General features: G+C 37.0%; 1 protein-coding gene across 1 annotated transcript in view; it reads right to left on the bottom strand.

Moving 5' to 3' along the window:
• The window catches only part of mkln1 (muskelin 1, intracellular mediator containing kelch motifs), an 89,752-nt gene that overhangs the window by 46,134 nt on the left and 21,980 nt on the right, over positions 1 to 21,638 (bottom strand). Inside the window, exons 4-11 of the mRNA XM_028814334.2 lie at positions 19,447 to 19,535; positions 14,507 to 14,616; positions 12,191 to 12,383; positions 11,903 to 11,980; positions 11,736 to 11,801; positions 9,264 to 9,376; positions 1,101 to 1,313; positions 635 to 856 (exon numbers count right to left, since the gene is read on the bottom strand). Of these exons, the coding sequence (XP_028670167.1) occupies positions 635 to 856; positions 1,101 to 1,313; positions 9,264 to 9,376; positions 11,736 to 11,801; positions 11,903 to 11,980; positions 12,191 to 12,383; positions 14,507 to 14,616; positions 19,447 to 19,535 (1,084 nt within the window). The remainder of the gene's footprint in view (positions 1 to 634; positions 857 to 1,100; positions 1,314 to 9,263; positions 9,377 to 11,735; positions 11,802 to 11,902; positions 11,981 to 12,190; positions 12,384 to 14,506; positions 14,617 to 19,446; positions 19,536 to 21,638) is intronic.

Below are 21,638 nucleotides of genomic sequence, written 5' to 3'. Positions count from 1 at the left end.
CTATTTTTAACTTGTAATTTTTTTTAAGTTTATTGGATCTAGGCTGAGTGACTTGTTTTTCTCGTCATACACATTTCATTGTATGTTGACCCTGTGTTAACCTATATATGACAAATAAACCTAAACCTAATGTTTGACGAAAATCTCCGAGTAAAACGACAGTACCTCCCATTATTTTGGTAGGATCTCTGAGATCTTGCATTGTTCGGTTCAAGGCTTCATAAGCTCTTTTATGTGCCATGGTGCCCTCATCCCAAACTATTATCTTTGAATGTTGCAAGACTTTTGCCTTTCCAGAGCCCCTGCGTATATTGCAAATTGGATTTTCGTTGTGAGCGAGATTTAATGGTAATTGCAATGCCGAATGTGCTGTACGGCCTCCATCTAATAATGTAGAAGCGATTCCCCATGACGCTACAGCCAGAGCTATGTCACCATTTGCTCTCTTGGCAAGAATCAGGTTTATTAAGAATGTTTTTCCTGTTCCTCTGTGGTCATATGTAATTTCCGTTTCAAACGCTCATACGTAATTTCCATTTCAAACACGAAAAGAATTTTATATATTATGTATATATATATATATATATATATATATATATAGATAAAACTGCAGCTCATACAAATTATTACTTACATTATGAAACAGCATGCAGTGTCCTATTCTTGACTGAACATCTTCTGGACCAGCATTACAAGAATCGTCCCGTAAGAGTTTCCATGTATTTGAAATACAATGGTAAGCATACAATCCACTAAACTGTGGTTCATTTGTCCGACTGTCTTCAAGGTTGCCATTACATGTCAAAATCCGTCCACCAAACGTATAAATGATGTGTTTCTCTGAGTCCATGCACATCTAAGTATAAAACAGAAAAATAACAATAGAAAATTAACCAGGCTGACCTATCCACATGAGCAATGAGCATGATTTTAACCAGTATGAATTTCTATAGGCTAAAGAACTGAATATCCTAACTTTAAAACATCTAATCCCCTGAACTGTAAATTATTTTGTGCAGCCTTTATCTTTGACCTCAAATTCTAAAAATCAATGTGCTATACAGTAATTGGTATGATTTTCCATAAAAAACAAATTTTACCTGATGATCAAAGACAAGCTTAGGTCCACCATCTGATGATGTGTCCTCACTTAATAATGTCCAAATATTTGTATCAATGTCATACCGATAAAAGTCGCTTTTCAGAGATTTACTATTTCTTACTGATGAGTCCAAATACCTCCCTAATGTGTAGATTTGTCGCCTTTGTGAGTCAATACACATTTTATGACATGATCTGGCACTAGGACCATTCTGTAAAAAATGAAGGACAAAAAAAGAAAAAAAAAAAGAGCTAATTTTAAGTTTTTCCAAAAAAATAAAAACACATTACTAAACAATCTCTGATAAAATAAGCAGAATGTTCCATTTAGAACAAATCATCAACACTGTACATGAAATTACGTCATTAGACTAACCCAGTATACTCATCTAATGTATATGTAATTTATTAAAAGAAAAAAAAAAACAGACCAAACATTTTTAGGTAACACGTACCGATAAAGAGCACATCATTGAATGTTGTATACCCTACCATATCATTACACAGGTTTTCACTAGGGATACATTTTGTATATATATATATGTATATACATATACAGTATATACATAGATATATATATATATATATATATATATATATATATATATATATACACACATACATAGATATATACGAGGGGGGACCCAAAAATAACCAGAATTTTGTTGTTGTTAGGTTATTTATTTATTTATTTATTTCAGGTTATTTTTGGGTCCCCCCTCGTATATACATAGATATATATATATATATATATATATATATATATATATATATATATATATATATATATATACATACACACATATATATACATATACATAACATATACACATTATATATATATATATATATATATATATATATATATACACATATACATATATATATATATACACACACATACATATATATATATATATACTGTACATATACACATATTGTGTTCGTTACTTCCGTGAGTACTTATAATATTGTATTACTGTAATGTGATTCACATATGCTGTGGAGTCCGGATCTGTGGGGTGTCTGTACTATCCTGGGTGTTTGGCTGCGGTGTTTTAGACGTGCGTTGTAGGCGCCTGCACCTTCCGTACTATGTCGGGTCTGACAATGCCGTGTAGTGTGGGTGTTAGTGCTGGGCGGTATACCGGTTCATACCGAAAACCGTTTTTTATTTTTTTTATGATATGGATTTTTCTTATACCGCAACACCGGTTTAAATTGCCTAAACGACGTTCAGAATGTGGCGCAGCGGGAAACTGTTCAAGTGGGGACCTTTTTCACTGCTACACCGCTAAACACAGATTTGTTGCACTAGGGCTCTTTTTCACTGCTACACCACCAAATAGTGGGCGGTAGCATAGGTATGCCGCGCGGTGAAAATGGACAGAGAGCATTCCAAAATTGAAGCTGACGATAAAGATAAACATAATGACACAGAAGAAGTTTTGCCGAAAAAAAAGGAATCACGTCCGTTTCCTGGAGATACTTTGGTTTTAAAAGGTCAGATGTGCAAATACTGTTTCTATACTACTGGATAACACTGCAAGCCAAGTTGTACTTGTTTTTGTACTTGCTAGTGTATGTTTTGCTTGTATTGATCCTGCGATGTGCTGGCGACTCGTTCAGAGATGGGCGCAACTCTGAATGGATGGCATAATTAAACATGTATAACGAAGATATTTTTAAAGTTCTGAACACTCCGTCGGCTAAGTTAATAACTAGTTTTAATTTCACAAAGACGTTTATCTGTGCAGTGATTGCTGCAGGCGCCTGCTGTTAGTGCGGAGGAAGTCAGTTTAAGAAGCGTAGTGATTAACGACTGGGTCGGGGAACACTTAACACAAAGTATTTGATATGCTGCATTAACTTGTGACGGGGTTTGAGAAAATCTAGTAAACTAAACATTGATTTTAGGATGAAGTTTAGTTTACAACATTCTACTTTAACACTAGAATTACCAGAGCCTACGAAAAAACTCGTAAATCCGTCCCACCTTAAATCACGTCTTAAATCCGTTTGCACCTCTCCGCCAGAGTCCTTTGTCATCTAAATGTGCTGATAAACAAAAGCTACTAGCAGCCAGCTATTCCATCCCCCCACCGACTTAGAACGAATTTCTCCTAGCTCATGGCTTGCCTTGATTTGATTATCTGGGATTGAAAGTGGAGTTTTAGAGTGGAAATAATATAGTGTTATTTGGAATACACGCATTTCATGTGTGTTCCGTTTCTATAGTAGTCTGTGCAAGCACATTTTTAAAACAGAAACGTTTTTCATATTCTAATAGTAAATGACAAAATGTAGGCATAAACTATATAACGTATGAAGCCTGAAGTCCATATATCAAAGAAACACTTTCACAAAAGGTACAAATAAGAGAACGGTGAGATACGAAGAAGGCAGCTTCGCCAGCGTTTGTGTGTCAGAACCCTTTTGGTGGGGGGGGGGGGGGCGGTAGTATGCATCGTGGTACACTGCAGACCTATAGCGCGTCTTTATGTCAGATGGGGTTGTATGGATTGATTCTGAATGCGACTGCGAGAATGAAAAGTGAATTAAAAAAAAAAAAAAAAAGCTAACCTTTACCAGTATCATAAGTTACACCGGCTGTTACAGACTGAAATCAAATTTATGTTGTTATTCTAAAATTGTAAGAATAAGAGCAGTTCACTTCTCGAAGTGGAGCCGTGCGGGATCAAACTCGCCACCCTCTGATCCCCAGTCAGTAGCTGATACCATTACGCCACCGCGGCGGTTGTAGTAAGAATGTCAATGTGGCATGCTAACGCGGCTTTTTTTTTTGTGCAGTTATATTTTTGAATAAAAGCGCACGTGTTCTCTTATTTGTACCTTTTGTGAAAGTGTTTCTTTGATATATGGACTTCAGGCTTCATACGTTATATAGTTTATGCCTACATTTTGTCATTTACTATTAGAATATGAAAAACATTTCTGTTTTAAAAATGTGCTTGCACAGACTACTATAGAAACGGAACACACATGAAATGCGTGTATTCCAAATAACACTATATTATTTCCACTCTAAAACTCCACTTCAATCCCAGATAATCAAATCAAGGCAAGCCATGAGCTAGGAGAAATTCGTTCTAAGTCGGTGGGGGGATGGAATAGCTGGCTGCTAGTAGCTTTTGTTTATCAGCACATTTAGATGACAAAGGACTCTGGCGGAGAGGTGCAAACGGATTTAAGACGCGATTTAAGGTGGGACGGATTTACGAGTTTTTTCGTAGGCTCTGGTAATTCTAGTGTTAATTATAAAATAAACTATGAGAATAAAGTGGAAATGTCGACTTTAATCTTGACATAGTCAACATGTCGAATTTATTCTCGACATATAGTTTGTTTTTTTCTTCCGTGTCCATATTTTTTTTTCTTCACAGTGGCCCTAATGCGCTTCCAGAGGGCTATACCACAAACAGCATTATAAATGCAAGTTGCAGTTTTTATTATTTATGTATATAGCTTAGCTTGAAGCAAGGTCCATATTAATGCAGTTTGCCTAAATGATGGTACAGTTGGTAAGATGCCATCACCAAGTTGCACTTGTTTTATTTTATTTTAATTTGGTGAATACTGTGTAATGCACCTGGGCTTGAAGCCTTGAAGTAATGGTGCAGCTATCAGTAATACTATTATGTACAGTGGTGTGAAAAACTATTTGCCCCCTTCCTGATTTCTTATTCTTTTGCATGTTTGTCACACAAAATGTTTCTGATCATCAAACACATTTAACCATTAGTCAAATATAACACAAGTAAACACAAAATGCAGTTTTTAAATGATGGTGTTTATTATTTAGGGAGAAAAAAAATCCAAACCTACATGGCCCTGTGTGAAAAAGTAATTGCCCCCTTGTTAAAAAATAACCTAACTGTGGTGTACCACACCTGAGTTCAATTTCCGTAGCCACCCCCAGGCCTGATTACTGCCACACCTGTTTCAATCAAGAAATCACTTAAATAGGAGCTGCCTGACACAGAGAAGTAGACCAAAAGCACCTCAAAAGCTAGACATCATGCCAACATCCAAAGAAATTCAGGAACAAATGAGAACAGAAGTAATTGAGATCTATCAGTCTGGTAAAGGTTATAAAGCCATTTCTAAAGCTTTGGGACTCCAGTGAACCACAGTGAGAGCCATTATCCACAAATGGCAAAAACATGGAACAGTGGTGAACCTTCCCAGGAGTGGCCGGCCGACCAAAATTACCCCAAGAGCGCAGAGACGACTCATCCGAGAGGTCACAAAAGACCCCAGGACAACGTCTAAAGAACTGCAGGCCTCACTTGCCTCAATTAAGGTCAGTGTTCACGACTCCACCATAAGAAAGAGACTGGGCAAAAACGGCCTGCATGGCAGATTTCCAAGACGCAAACCACTGTTAAGCAAAAAGAACATTAGGGCTCGTCTCAATGTTGCTAAGAAACATCTCAATGATTGCCAAGACTTTTGGGAAAATACCTTGTGGACTGATGAGTCAAAAGTTGAACTTTTTGGAAGGCAAATGTCCCGTTACATCTGGCGTAAAAGGAACACAGCATTTCAGAAAAAGAACATCATACCAACAGTAAAATATGGTGGTGGTAGTGTGATGGTCTGGGGTTGTTTTGCTGCTTCAGGACCTGGAAGGCTTGCTGTGATAGATGGAACCATGAATTCTACTGTCTACCAAAAAATCCTGAAGGAGAATGTCCGGCCATCTGTTCGTCAACTCAAGCTGAAGCGATCTTGGGTGCTGCAACAGGACAATGACCCAAAACACACCAGCAAATCCACCTCTGAATGGCTGAAGAAAAACAAAATGAAGACTTTGGAGTGGCCTAGTCAAAGTCCTGACCTGAATCCAATTGAGATGCTATGGCATGACCTTAAAAAGGCGGTTCATGCTAGAAAACCCTCAAATAAAGCTGAATTACAACAATTTTGCAAAGATGAGTGGGCCAAAATTCCTCCAGAGCGTTGTAAAAGACTCATTGCAAGTTATCGCAAACGCTTGATTGCAGTTATTGCTGCTAAGGGTGGCCCAACCAGTTATTAGGTTCAGGGGGCAATTACTTTTTCACACAGGGCCATGTAGGTTTGGATTTTTTTTTCTCCCTAAATAATAAAAACCACCATTTACAAACTGCATTTTGTGTTTACTTGTGTTATATTTGACTAATGGTTAAATGTGTTTGATGATCAGAAACATTTTGTGTGACAAACATGCAAAAGAATAAGAAATCAGGAAGGGGGCAAATAGTTTTTCACACCACTGTATTTTATTGTTGTTATTTATTAGTTTAAATATTGCAGTTTGATGAAGGTAAAATTGTTTAAAAAGTCACTTAAACGTGTCAGTGGACAGAGATTGTTAACATTAACAGAAAATGTAGTTGGTTTACAAAAAATATTTACTATTTATTCCTTTTCTAAGATGTGTTCAGTGCAATCCAACTTTTGACAAACACCTCTGGATATTTTAAGTCTAAATGCCTCTTTGGATGGTTGAAAATATGTTGTCAAAATCATAGTTTAAGCTTTTGCAAAATTTGTTCAATTAAAGGTTCTATATTTTGACTGCATCTGTCATGCAATGTGATTCCTTCTCTTTAGTGCCACCCCCTTGAAAACTATCACTGTATGGGGCCATGCCAACCTGGATTAATACTTGTGTGCACATTAAAATGTCTTTTTGTACGATGTACAATTCTCACAACAGTCTAATAGGTTATTCTTAGCCAGTCTACTGCAGTAATTGCAGTGGAAAATGTGGTTAACATCCACTCATGCATGGGGAAAAAAATACCGTCTAATACCGTGAAACCGGCAGAATTTAGAAAAATACCGTGATATAGAATTTTGGTCATACTGCCCACCTCTAGTGGGCGTGTACGCTTCCGTACTCCTCCATCTGGTCTCGTGTCTGTGTGTTCTGTGGTTGTACTGTTAGTGATGTATCACTGTAAAGTGCTTCACATATGCTGTGTACTCTGGACGTTTGGGGATTCTGTCCGTGTAATACGGAGCGTTCGTTTATTAATATTATACCTCCGGTGCCGTGTGTGTGTGTTTTATGTGGTTGTCGTTGTAGGCACATGCGCCCTCCGTACTATCTCGGGTTTGACTATGCTGTGTCTTGTGGACGTTTAGGGACTCCGTACTCTCTCCGGTTTGATTGTGGGGCGGGACGCCGAGGCGTCTTGTGTGTGTTTTGTCTGTGAGTACTCATATTATTGTATTACTGTAATGTGAATCACATATGCTGTGGAGTCCATATCTCTGGGGCTTCTGTACCATCTCGGGGTTTTGCCTGCGGTGTGTTAGACGCGCGTTGTAGGTTCGCGGTGGATCAGACTTCGCTTGCGCCTTCCGTACTATCTTTGTGGACTCCGTAGTGTCTTACGTTTGACTCTGGGGTGCAGTGCAGAATCGTCTTTTCTGTGTGGCTGTGTCGTTAGTCGTTAGCTATGAGCGCGTTGTTGCTTCATGTCTTATCTACGTTAGTTGAGCTCTTTCGTTTTTGAGCCATAACTCCTTCATTCGCTGTGGCTCAGACTTCGCTTGCGGTTTATGAGACGCGCGCTGTAGGCGCCTGCGCACTATGTCTCCTGGGTCTATCACCGTGTACCTGCGTCTGTGCCTTCTGGTTTACCGAGACCTGCGTCTGTGCCTTCCGGTTTACCATTCTCGGTTAGTAATATGGATATATATGATGTCCACAACACACGTGTTTATTTACAAATTGTATAAACACGACTACTCAGTCCTTTTCACTCTTCGGCCGCCTCCACTCCTCTCTCGCAAGATCCGTCTTTCTCCTCCCGACTCCGGTTCCCCAAATGGAGTGAGGCGGCCCCCTTTATCACACCCTAGATGTGCTCCAGGTGCTCTGAGATGGTCTTCTGGCAGCACTTCCTGGTGTGGCAGAAGTGCTGTCCTCCAGGGCTTGGGAACTATCCAGGCAACCCCTGAGGTTGGCCATGGACCCCCACAGGGTTCAGCTTCCCAGCTCTGTATTAGGGGGGCTGCCCTCTTGTGCCCAGGGGAGATACTGCCCCTCTCCCGGTTATTCCCTGATCCAGGTGTCCTGGTGAGGCAAGGTCCCTGGTCATCTGCTACAACACACACATTATATATATCTATCCATATTACTAACCGAGAATGGTAAACCGGAAGGCACAGACGCAGGTTTCGGTAAACCGGAAGGCACAGACGCAGGTACATGGCGATGGACCCAGGAGACATAGTGCGCAATTAATAAAGATTCTAAGGGCATTAATATGTTAGGACGTTTATTGACTGAAATTCACAGGCTAGCAATTCAATGGTGAGTGGGCAGTGGGTGGTGACAAGTGGTCTTCTGTCTCAGCACATGCTATAAAATAATTTTAACACACTGACAAATTACAGATGTTATTGGACAGATATATAAAGTTTGTTTTGTACCTTGAGACCAAGTAATGGCATATACAATTAACATTATGATCACTACCTTCACGAACAGACTAAGTTTGTAGTGCTTAATATCACCATGTTTTAATTCTAATTATTTTTGATTAAGGTGGTATGAGTTGACTTTGAAAAATGTGCAAATTGAACAGAAATGAAAAGGTTATTAGATTTGAAGGCAAAGCTATGTAAAAAGGTGTTTGACTATTATATGTATTAAAGTTACCCTATATTTACACTCAATGCTGCAACACCGGGATTAAATTGTTCTTATAATGGTATTTTTAACTACTTGTCTGTGTGTCAGTTGGAATGCTTACCCTTTTAAATACATTACATATTGTATGTGGAAAAATCTGTGTAGTTTATCATATTTATGAATTAAACATGAGACATGGTTTAAAAAGGGTGTGATTGCAAGCCATAAATTTGTCTGAACCTGAAAGGTTTTTTTGATGCTGTTTATCTGGATTGATCAACACTGTTTGAAAATACACTATGTTCTTTTGGGGACTAGAATTACTTATTAATTTCTCATCAATTGTGTCCCTCTTAGAACAAACAGAACACTATTAAAAACCATAAATAGTGCACAGAAAAATAAAACAACTCACCAATAATAATTTACAGAGTTAATGTCATAAATTGTGGTATTTTAAAATACAGACTTGATTATTCAAAAAAGCTTTACCTTAACATCAATTTACCTCTTTTTCAGTATCTCTAGATATGCAAAGCCATTGGTTATCTTGAACACTATATGCCCAAAAATCTGCTAAGTCTTGAGTACCATCCCAACCACCAAATAAATAAACTGTTTCTACAAGAAAGAAAAAAATAAAAAAACATGAGCAACATATTTCCAGTTGAATCATACGGCATTTAAATAAAAGAAAAAGAGCACATTTTATATTATAAAACTGTACATGTACTTTGACATCTCTCAGTTCATTATGATAAGGATTTCATTAAGACAATGGACTTTAAATCACTGAATCGACACATTCTCTAAATAAGAATTGCTTGTTGGATCCTGAGCAAACTACAAAATGCTGCTGCTTAAATTGCTAGCATATGTTTATACCTGTAATTGATTTCACAAATGGCCTAGCATTAAAGTGTCAGTAAAGTACATAAATTTACATACAGCCATCTCCTGTTAATGGATTCTAAATCTTTTCCTGAATAGTTTGGAAAACGAAAAAACAAATATTGAAAAACCATTTCACAATATTGTAAATAAGAAAAAAAGATAATGCACTGTCATAAAATCAACAGAAAACTGGAACACCAATATAACCATCAACCCTTGATTTCTCCTGTGATAAAAAAAAAAAACTGCATTCATCAATTGCCTGATTAATAAATTGTTAGATTGGAACGTGTCTTGTACATTACAATTTTCAGGATATTTAATGATAAATGCAGCCACTGTACAAGTTTGTTACAACAAGGTGAATGAAGGCACAAAACTATCAGGAAGCAGCTTAGAGCATATGGGTCCAACAGAAGTACACTTATATACATAAGCACAACTGCATAGCAGGACTTTCAGAACTGTTTCATTGTGCTTTATAGTGAATTTATGTTTAAAAAAATATACATATCACCTAAAGCTGAATATAGAGGGCAGGGCTGTATAATCTTGTATTTTTGTGTAAAACAACGATCAAACAGGATATTTGCGCATGTTTCTCTTGCATAAATTAACTGAAAATGGTCTTTAATAATCCAAACATTTTAGTGACTAGTTACCTACAGCAAATTTGCAACTATTATGTATACTCCGGCATTTGAATATGAACTTAAAAGAAAAAAAAAATCATCACTCTAATGCTTTTTACATATTCGGACGGACAGAGCTTAAGGAAGTTGAAACCATCCAAACAAATTTTAAAATTTAGTGCTGTGAGGACCATGAAGCAGATCAGTCATGACAAAAATAACTGTCCTCATAATTCAAAGTAATAAAATAATCTGCTTAATGGCAGTGAAGAATCCATCCATCCATCCATCCATCCATTTTCCAACCCGCTGAATCCGAACACAGGGTCACGGGGGTCTGCTGGAGCCAATCCCAGCCAACACAGGGCACAAGGCAGGAACCAATCCCAGGCAGGGTGCCAACCCACCGCAGGGCAGTGAACCATATTTTTTTCAACAATTTTGTTCTCATTTCTCTAAGGTTAACATACTTAATAAAGCCACTAGTAAAATATTTTAGCTCCACTACAGTATAATTTATTTTCTGGCCTCATTATACATCAGAAGCACATCAGATGAACAAGGCACTTGTCTCAAAAAAAAAAAAAAAAAAAAGGCAAAAAGAAACAAACATATTAAGTAGGCTTGTCAGGGCCCCACTACACTTGGAAGAATTTAAATCCTTGACACTTAATAACTGCATTTGTAAAATCATGGTCTAGAACATGCAGCATTGTGACTAAATGTAGCTTGGCAATTTTGAAAACTTTTTACAATTTTTCACTGCTATATTTAACAGAAATAGCTACTGAAACATGCATATGATGTATAAGAATATAAGTACAGTATTTAGCTGCATAGAAAAAGCCTGTAAACCCATGTATGTAATTATTTAAAATTTTAATTGTAATATTGGGATGTTAAGTGGAGCTCAACTGGGAGGTTAAGTGGAGCTCAACTGGGAAGTTAAGTGGAGCTCAACTGGGAAGTTAAGTGGAGCTCAACTGGGAAGTTAAGTGGAGCTCAACTGGGAAGTCAGGAGGTGGAATTAACCTGACAACCTCACAATCTAAGTTCATCACCCTTTCCACCAAATCACAGTATATGCGCAAAATAAAACTGTAAAAACTTAATACAAATATTAGGTTAAGCTAAATCAAAACTGAAAAGAACAATCTAAAAAATTGTTTCTTTAAGACAAACATCTGACATGTCTTTCAACACTTATATTTTGAACTATATATTAAAACACTTTAATGATTACAATGTAAAGCAATTACACATCAAAGAAAATAAACAGCAGAAATAGCAGGTGCATTTCAAAACAAAACTTGCAGATACATATGTAATAGTATGACATGTGCTATAAACCACAGAAAAACAAACATTCTTTTTATCTCGGCTAGGGCAGTGAAATTCATCTTCAAAATGCTTTCTACCAAATGAACAGAATGTATTAAAAAAGTCATTCTTACCTGTCTGAACATCTATCACCATCTGGTGCCCTCCTCTCATTCCTGGCCTGTTTTCCTCACCATCTCCTTAATTAAAAATTGTTTTTGGTTAAAGAAATACAACTGTGTGCAAAGTTGCTATTTATTTACAATTAACCGGTTTCTCAATTTAACCCTTAAATTCTTACCTTTGGTAGTTTTAGGGATGATCTGACACCACCTTGGTTTATACTCCTGATGGCTAATGTACTGATTAAATAACCCCTCTGGGAAGAAAAGGCAAGGATACACAATTAAAAAAAAAGCAGCAAATAATGTAGATAGGAAAACTTACACAATCATGTCCACCCTTTAATTCACATTTAGATAGGATATTTCAAAATTAAAATTCCTAACCACTGTAATATCTAGAATCATATTTCAACTCCTAGACAGAAAACAGTTATTGTACAGGAACGTGTACATCTTCATCTTACCATTTACTGCTTTGTCAATTAGCTCTTCACAGGCATCAAAGTCTCCTTTAAGGACTAGCTTATCATGAAGATCAGTTAGCATTGGGTGCTCCAAAGCAATTCTTGTTTTTTTCTGTAGAGATTCAAATGCTTCTGTGTAGTTATGTTGGCGAAAGTGTTTGAGGCATAGTCGAATAGCTTCTTGTTCACGATACTACTAGAACACACGGAAAGCCAAAAAATAATCAACAATGCTGAAAGCTGATGACAGCTCTAACTTGTGCAAGAAATGTAGAACAAGGTGTAATTAATATAGAAAGAAATGCATAGAAAATCCTGAATACATAAATAATAAATATAAAGCACAATATTACTAGATCCTTTCATGTAAGGTGGTAAAACTACATCCATGAAACAAAACATGTTAGCAATATGAGAGAGAACAATTATCAGGGAACCACAGACCTTTTTCCCAAAAAAAGGTGACAATGTTGCTGACAGAATGCACATTCTTCTTCAACTAATACTTCACACAAAGAAAAAGCTCAGTATAAAGAAGGCATAATCTCAATTGTTAATGCATTTAAAATTATAGGCTAGGGTGATTGTCAAAGAATGGTTGTTTGTTTTTACTGTGCTAATTTTGGCATTGTATTACTTGAGACTTTTTATGCAAAGCTGCAGTATTTTGCTAATCTGTCTTTATTCTTCACTTCCACAATCAACCTTTTTGATAATTTTTCGTAACTTCAATATTAAAACTTACAAGCCGGACCCCTTTACAACATAGTGTTTTTTTTTTTTGTTAATCCCATTACTCCACACTTGGATCAACAATTATGCTCTGAGCAGTTATTTTAAATGCTTCTCTTATGCCCTACACATGTTTTGCATCTGATAATGTCCCATTCACTCTCAAACCTGAGATCCCTCTCTGACTGTTCAATGCCAAGGCCTTCTCATTGAAACAAATGGAAAATAATTCATAATTCTGATTTTCCTTTCATTACAATTCTTTACAATACTGTGTCCCTCCTAACAGTTAGTCTATGTCTTACATGGCTTCTAGCTTGATACACAATGCCACTTTTATTAAAATACTGTTGCATCTTTAACAGAAAAACAGATTGTGTGGACCCTGACTTGATATTGTGAAGATTCTGCTTTTCTACGAGTCCACAGTATATTCCGCGATATAAAACATACCCTTTTGCCACTCGTTGGATACCTCCAACATAGTTAAACAAGTCTGCTTTTGATCTGACTGGCCCTTGACTGCTCTCTTATTTCTCTCACTATTCTTACACTGTCGCTGTCTTAGTAACCTGTATTCCTCTTGATCTTAAACTGTTTTGCCTGTGCCTGTTTGGCAGCAAGATAGATCACAATTTGTTTGCACCAAAGGAGCTTTGCACAATTCAGCTTTATTCTAGCATGGTGTGCTTTCATTTCTAATCAGGCAGTAATGTTAACTTCTTTTAGTTATTCGTATGGATGTTCAGTCAGAAAGTGGATGTTGTACAGCCTCACGCTTCTACTGGTGTCACTAGGGAGATCTGTTGATTCGGGTGTTTTGAGTGCTAAAATATACATCTCCTATGGCTTTTTATTATTAGCTCTCTTAATGGCAGTCCTCTTGACTGGGTGTGACACATTTACTTCAAATGCATATTTTGCAATTCATATTTTCATGACCATAGCTGCCAATTCTTTCAACCTTACATCAACTCCTACACCATCATTATAACTGTGAATAACACAATGCACCTGTGACAATGTATCATTCACCTTTATCGCTAGTCCATTAGTGTCTCCGAATGCTAATGTATAAATTTGTTTTTACAGAAAGATTTACCACTTCCATCAGGTTATGTTTATTTTTAACACGTTCAAGGTGCTCTTTGCACAAGCAAAACATATTTAAATGTTTAATAGGAGTCTTTTTAGGAGACTTTTTGGTTATAGACCATTTACTGTAATAAGAAGCATACTTTTTGTCAGATCAGATTAACAAGAGGACCACTGCTCTGCAGTTCAAAATCACTGCCCCTCTTTCAGTGACGCCTTCATTGTGCAGGATTGGTTAAAAAATGTGAATCAGTGAACCGTCTAATTGTACCCACCCAGTTTCAAACAATATTCACACATTTCTGGTCTCCAGACATATATATGACACATCTGTCCCTGCGAGACTATGGGAAAGCATACATGAGGTTACCAATATTAAATTAACATTACATATAACAGTAAATATTGCCGCTCAAAAGGTTTAAATACATGCCAAACAAAAACACCATATCAACATGTAAAGATTTTCAAAACCAACTGAATACTTACCTTACTATACCAATTAAGACAAGGTTGTACTACATCAGGTTCACTGATACCATGAAGCTCAACATACCAGATACTAAAGTTGAAACTCGGACCCCATGACATAAGTGGTACTGTAGGGAAAACAAATAAAATACAGTGCATAATAAGCTTAGTTTTAATAAATTATAAACCTGTCAACAAAATATTAATACTGTCCAGTTTGTTATTAGTGCACACCTATGAGAAAACAACAAAATGAACCAATTCAGTTTATCATTAATTTCAACTAAATCTGTTCCTTATCTATTACCCTGAAACAGTTGTCTTTTGTTAAAATATTTTCCTTAAACACAGAGATGCAACTGATTGAGGATTTAGTCCACACCAGGCTCAAGAGCTTTGGCAGCAGCAAGTAAAAATATGTTAACATCTCAATACTTCTTGATCTTGCTATATGTTAAAGCTATAAATTTTGTTTAAATATCTATATAATAAAACTTTCAGGTTGTTTCTAATAACGTCTTAATGAAATGCTATTTAACATTTTATAATGTACTTTGATTTTTACATACACATGCAACTTTTGTTGTTTTAGTACAGCAGAACCCACAACTTAAGTAACACTTAAGTTTACTTTATTATAAAACAGAGACTCAAATTACTTTTAATAAGTGTGCTGTATCATTATCGTAAGAATAAAAACAAACAATATTAAACACTAACTCTTTTAATATAGTCAACTAATACACCATTGAACATTTTTAAGTGGTTCCCTGCAAAATGAAGGTTGTGCTGTACTGTATGTATGAATGAAGAATATGGTATAGTCATATGAAAAAGTTTGGGAACTCCTCTCAGCCTGCATAATAATTTACGTTCAACAAAAAAGAGAACAGTGGTATGTCTTTCATTTCCTAGGAACATCTGAGTACTGGGGTGTTTTCCGAACAAAGATTTTCAGTGAAGCAGTATTTAATTGTATGAAATTAAATCAAATGTGAAAAACTGGCTGTGCAAAAATGTGTATCCCCCTTGTAATTTTGCTGATTTGAATGCATGTAACTGCTCAATAGTGATTACTTGCAACACCAAATTGGTTGGATTAGCTCGTTAAGCCTTGCACTTCGTAGACAGGTGTGTCCAATCATGAGAAAAGACATTTAAGGTGGTCAATTGCAAGTTGTGCTTCCCTTTGACTCTCCTCTGAAGAGTGACAGCATTGGATCCTCAAAGCAACTCTCAAAAGATCTGAAAACAAAGATTGTTCAGTATCATGGTTTAGGGGAAGGCTACAAAAAGCTATCTCAGAGGTTTAAACTGTCAGTTTCAAATGTAAGGAATGGAATCAGGAAATGGAAGGCTACAGGCACAGCTGCTGTTACACCCAGGTCTGGCAGGCCAAGAAAAATACAGGAGCAGCATACGAGCAGGATTGTGAGAAGGGTTACAGACAACCCACAGATCACCTCCAGAGACCTGCAAGAACATCTTGCTGCAGATGGTTTATCTGTACATCGTTCTACAATTCAATTGCACAAAGAACATCTGTATGGCAGGGTGATGAGAAAGAAGCCCTTTCTGTACTCAGGCCACAAACAGAGTCGCTTGTTGTATGCAAATGCTCATTTAGACAAGCCAGATTCATTCTGGAACAAAGTGCTTTGGACTGATGAGACAAAAATGTAGTTATTTGGTCATAACAAAAAGCGCTTTGCATGGCGGAAGAAGAACACCGCATTCCAAGAAAAACACCTGCTACCTACTGTCAAATTTGGTGGAGGTTCCATCATGCTGTGGGGTTATGTGGCTAGTTCAGGGACTGAGGCCCTTGTTAAAGTCAAGGGTCGGATGAATTCAACCCAATGTCAACAAATTCTTCAGGATAATGTTCAAGCATCACTCACAAACTTGAAGTTACGCAAGGGTTGGATATTTCAATAAGACAATAACCCAAAACACAGTTCGAAATCTACAAAGGCATTCATGCAGAGGGAGAAGTTCAATGTTCTAGAATGGCCATCGCAGTCCCCTGACTTGAATATCATCAAAAATCTATGGGATGATTTGAAGCAGGCTGTCCATGCTGGGGAGCCATCAAAATTAACTGAACTAAATAGATTTTGTATGGAAGAATGGTCAAAAACACCTCCATCCAGAATCCAGACAATCATCAAAGGCTATAGGAGGTGTCTAGTGGCTATTATATTTGCAAAAGGAGGCTTAACTAAGTATTGATGTAATATCTCTGTTGGGGTGCCCAAATTTATGCACCTGTCTAATTTTGTTATGATGCATATTGCATATTTTCTGTTAATCCAATAAACTTAATGTCACTGCTGAAATATTACTGTTTCCATAAGGCATGTCATATATTGAAAGGAAGCTGCTACTTTGAAAGCTCAGCTAATGATAAACAAAAGTCCAAAGAATTAAGAGTGGTTCCCAAACTTTTTCATATGACTGTATATGCAGTTAGTAAGACAAACACTACATATTTTATTGTAGTGCTGTTAAATGAAATTAATAGTCCCAATTGTAATATTAAAGGCAACAACATCCATTAATACTTCATTTATAATCGTGCAGAACTAGTTCTAAAGTAAACTGTTTTTTTAATCAAAAATTGCACATTTTTTTAGGTGATTATTGTTTAGTTGTCTACAAAACAGACAGAAATTCACATCTGGGCATCATCATTCAAGAATGTCAAAAACAGCACTTGGTGATGCCTTTTCAAAGTGAAACCATGCCTCAGGCTGAAAGGCTGCTGGGAAGGTAGATAATCAGAGAGGTGAGGCACAAAGTCATCCACTTTTAACAATGGCTGAACCCTATTTTTTCTTTTTCTTTTTTGCGTTCCAGTATATCTCAAAATGCTGACCAATACTTGATAACATATTTGGCTTGATCACCCCTATCTTAAAAGTTAAGAACAGATTAAGCATTTATTTTTTTTAAGTTATTTAAAAAAATAAAACACTTTAGAAAAGAATTACATGTGGCAAATTAATATTTCATGGCGTGGAGTTTGCATGTTCTCCCCGTGTCTGCGTGGGTTTCCTCCGGGTACTCTGGTTTCTTCCCACAGTCCAAAGACAAGCCAGGTTAGGTGCATTGGCGATTCTAAATTGTCCCTAGTGTGTGCTTGGTGTGTGTGCGTGTGTGTGTGTGTGTGTGTGTGTGCCCTGCGGTGGGCTGGCGCCCTGCCTGGGGTTTGTTTCCTGCCTTGTGCCCTGTGTTGGCTGGGATTAGCTCCAGCAGACCCCCGTGACTCTGTAGTTAGGATATAGCGGGTTGGATGATGGATGGATTAACTTCAACATGGAAAAATGCTAAACTTATCTTTGCACCATTTGAGGTCAGTAAGTTTAAATGACAATGCTTAATTTATGGACAAATATTCCCAGGCTCCATTTATGTTAAAGGTTAAGTTATGCAAGACTAGACAAAGAGCCCGTTTCGACAATGTAAGATGAAACGGGCATGAGTTTGTGTCACCAGTGTATGAAGAACAAGTTGTTTTGTTAATGATTGTAGTCTGCTTTACTCATTACTGTACAGGCTTGTACTGTTACTTGATGAATTTTCCAGACCTATAGTATAATATTGAATGATGAATGTTCCAGTACAATATGGAATAGTAATAAGTATAAGCACCACAAACCTGATATAGGTGTATTGAATGAATGCGTAATTGAATCAGAACGTGTAATTAGGCCTCAAGTTGTAGTCGAAATCGCCTTTCAGGCCTCTACACCTTTAATCGAAGTCGCCTTTCTCTTTGAATTTTTGCGGCCATAAATCCGCTGCCTGCTGCGATGTTGGGGTTGGATGTCGGTCTCGTAAGGTTTTTCGGGCAGCTGCGCATTCGGCTTCAGACGTGCGCAGAAGGCGACTGCGCATTCGGCTTCGGACGGACGTGAGTGAGTGAGTGAGTGAGGAGGCAGGCGAATTATGTATTAAGATAGTCAGTAAAAACACAAGATAAAGATGAGAACTGAGGCATCAACCTTGCAGTATAAGATTCAAGTCCATAGACATAGCAGAGAGCAACCAAACTAATCAATAGGAGGAAATCCAAATTAACGAAGAAGAAATCTGTTCTTCAAAACACATGTACTATATAATGCATTATCCTTGTGAGAAAAACATAAAGACGGAAGGTGGTTATTCCATTTAGATTATAGCATAACGATATAATGATGCCAACCAACTTTTAAACTTTAAAATGCAATTAATAAATAAATTTGGACATGTCAGTAGGCTTTGCGCCCCACGAAGATACCCAAACTATTCTTTAACATTTCATGAGAAGAATTCATAATTAATTGTAGAATTACGGTATTTGAAGATTCCTCTAGAGTACCTCTTTCTCTTGCACAATTTGGCTCAAAAATGAATCAGCACATCATCATCTCATAACAGGCTTAAATTTCGAGTTTGTTTTTTTCCGTCCAGTTGTTTTAGCTCTAGACCACCCTCAAGAAACTGTGACACACAGACACACGCACACATTATTGAGATATCAATGTTTTAAAAGCTTTCACTCCCCCCCCTAAAGACGATAGTTATGGTGGTGGAGGGTGCAAAGCAAAATCAGCTTGAGAGAGCTGAATTACATTTGTGCTAAGTAAACTGCATACATTGAAAGGTGTACTTGAATTTGATTTTGATTTGATTTTATAGGTTTCATTAATTCTGGCAAATTTTTCCTCAATCACAAATAAAATATAATCTAGAACTCAGCAAGCATACAAAAGTATTTTCAGCTTAAAACTTTTAATTTGAACAAAAAAGTCATGACAGTTATACTACACACCAGATTTATGGTCCAAAAATGCTAATTAAAATGTGATCATTTATTTTTTTGCTTTAGATTTACATGTAAAGATAAATTTATATACCTCAACCACCCATTTTTATCAATTCATAAATAACACAAAATCAGGAAATAAACTTACCTATTTTAATAAATCGACATGGAAACATCTGTTCATCAATCTTGTGCTTCAAGGTGAAAGTCTCCTTGTTGTAATCATTTTTAAGGCCACTATAAAGGCAATAAAACATTCTAGTCCATTAAAAACTTATTTCAAGCTTAAATAAATAAAGAATAGCATAAAATAGAGAATACAAAAAAAGCAATGTGGCCTCATGTGCTTGCAAAGTTTTCTTGTCAAAAATTAGACATTTAACCATTATGTTATTGTGTTATACAGTACACACTGACCAAGAGACTTATATTAATTTCAATAATAAAAAAAATTTTCTACAAGTCAATGAATTAGTAGTTAATGTTTTCATTCTAATTACAACAGTGAATTTACATTTCAAGCCTGTACGTGACTGCTTGTTCCATTAAGTATGACTTAAAACAGTACAACACAACTACCCTAAGTTCTTGTCTATAAGCCGGACTCATGTATTAGCCGGAGACCAAAAATCATACGAATTTTTAAAATAAAATCGTATCATAGATAAGCCGGACTCATGGATAAGCCGAACGTACTATAACCTATAACTAATAGAAGGGAGGGAGGTCAGTGGTCTCACTCGCGCCCATTTAATTTCTTTAAGGGGGGAGAGAGTGTGAGATATTGCCGTCTCTCTCACTCCCCGCATGGCGCGGTTGGAGCGGCCGGAGCGCGTTCTTTCTGCTCTGGGCGTCGCCGAGTCAACACGAGCGCGTAGCGGTCATTTAAATTGTGATTTTATATGTAAGCATATTTAAATATATATCGCGGATTTCTGCGGACAATGGGTCTTTTAATTTCTGGTACATGCTTCCTCAGTTGGTTTGCCCAGTTGATTTCATACAAGGGACGCTATTGGCAGATGGCTGAGAAGCTATCCAGCTTACTTTCTCTCTCTCTCTCTCTCTCTCTCTCTCTTGCGCTGACGTAGGGGGGTGTGAGCAGGGGGGCTGTGTGCAGCTGCTTCCTGAAAGAAATGCTGCACGGAGCTTCGCATACTTAAAAGCTCAAAGGGCACGTATTGATTTTTTTTATCTGTCTCTCTCTATCTCTCTCTCTCTCTCTCTTCCTCTCTCTTCCTGCTCCTGACAGAGGGGGTGTGAGCTGCCGCCTTCAACAGCTTTGTACCGGCGGTGCTTCGCATACTTAAAAGCCAAAAAACCCTATTGATTTTTTTTTTGACTGCTTGCTTTGCACTCCTTTGAAAAGGAAGATATGTTTGCATTCTTTTAATTGTGAGACAGAACTGTCATCTCTGTCTTGTCATGAAGCACAGTTTAAACTTTTGAAAAAGAGACAAATGTTTGTTTGCAGTGTTTGAATAACGTTCCTGTCTCTCTACAACCTCCTGTGTTTCTGCGCAAATCTGTGACCCAAGCATGACAATATAAAAATAACCATATAAACATATGGTTTCTACTTCGCGGATATTCTTATTTCGCGGGTGGCTCTGGAACGCAACCCCCGCGATGGATGTATAAGCCGGACTTATGTATAAGCCGATATTCTATTTTTTCATTTTCACAACTTTTTTCCTTAGATAAGCCGCGGCTTATTGACAAGAACTTAGGGTACTTTAAATTGGACTGGTATTCACAGCTCCAGGAAACCTACAGCATCATCTCCATCCGAGCTCTTTGGAAAGCTAACTCATCATACATTGTCTCTTTTCAAATTACCTTCTAGCTCAACTATTTTCTTTCTCAGCTGTTAAACATTTAGTATGTAATGTCGCAGCATTATGGTGTTGATATTGATTTACAGGATGAAACCTCACTTAGGATTTTAATTTGCTATCTCTACGTAAAATCTGGTGGTAAGAGTCTGAATGGAATAACACAACAAAGGTCTGGTGGAATATTAGCTTGCTTAATTTTTTGACAGCATGAGCATCAAACTTGGTATTCAAAGTACTAGGAAGCTTTTAATTTTTGCCATTTTAAAAGCAGTGGAAAGACATTTTACTATCTGAAACATGAATGCAGTTAAACTTGTTTGATTAAAGTAAATAAAGTTCCTACAAAAAGTCACATCACAGTTTTGATATAACTCTGTTTTAAGGTAATTTTATGATTGAGGCTATACCAAGATAAGTAAAAAGTGTAACATAAGCTATACATGAGGCCCAACAGGTCTAAGGCATCATTCATGGACACTATGAAAGGTCAAACTAAGCTGAG

The sequence above is a fragment of the Erpetoichthys calabaricus genome, chromosome 1, assembly GCF_900747795.2.
Source record: "Erpetoichthys calabaricus chromosome 1, fErpCal1.3, whole genome shotgun sequence".
In the NCBI taxonomy this organism is placed as follows: domain Eukaryota; kingdom Metazoa; phylum Chordata; class Cladistia; order Polypteriformes; family Polypteridae; genus Erpetoichthys; species Erpetoichthys calabaricus.
The sequence above is the reverse complement of the archived record's forward strand: the minus strand, read 5'-3'. Positions and strand labels throughout refer to the sequence as shown.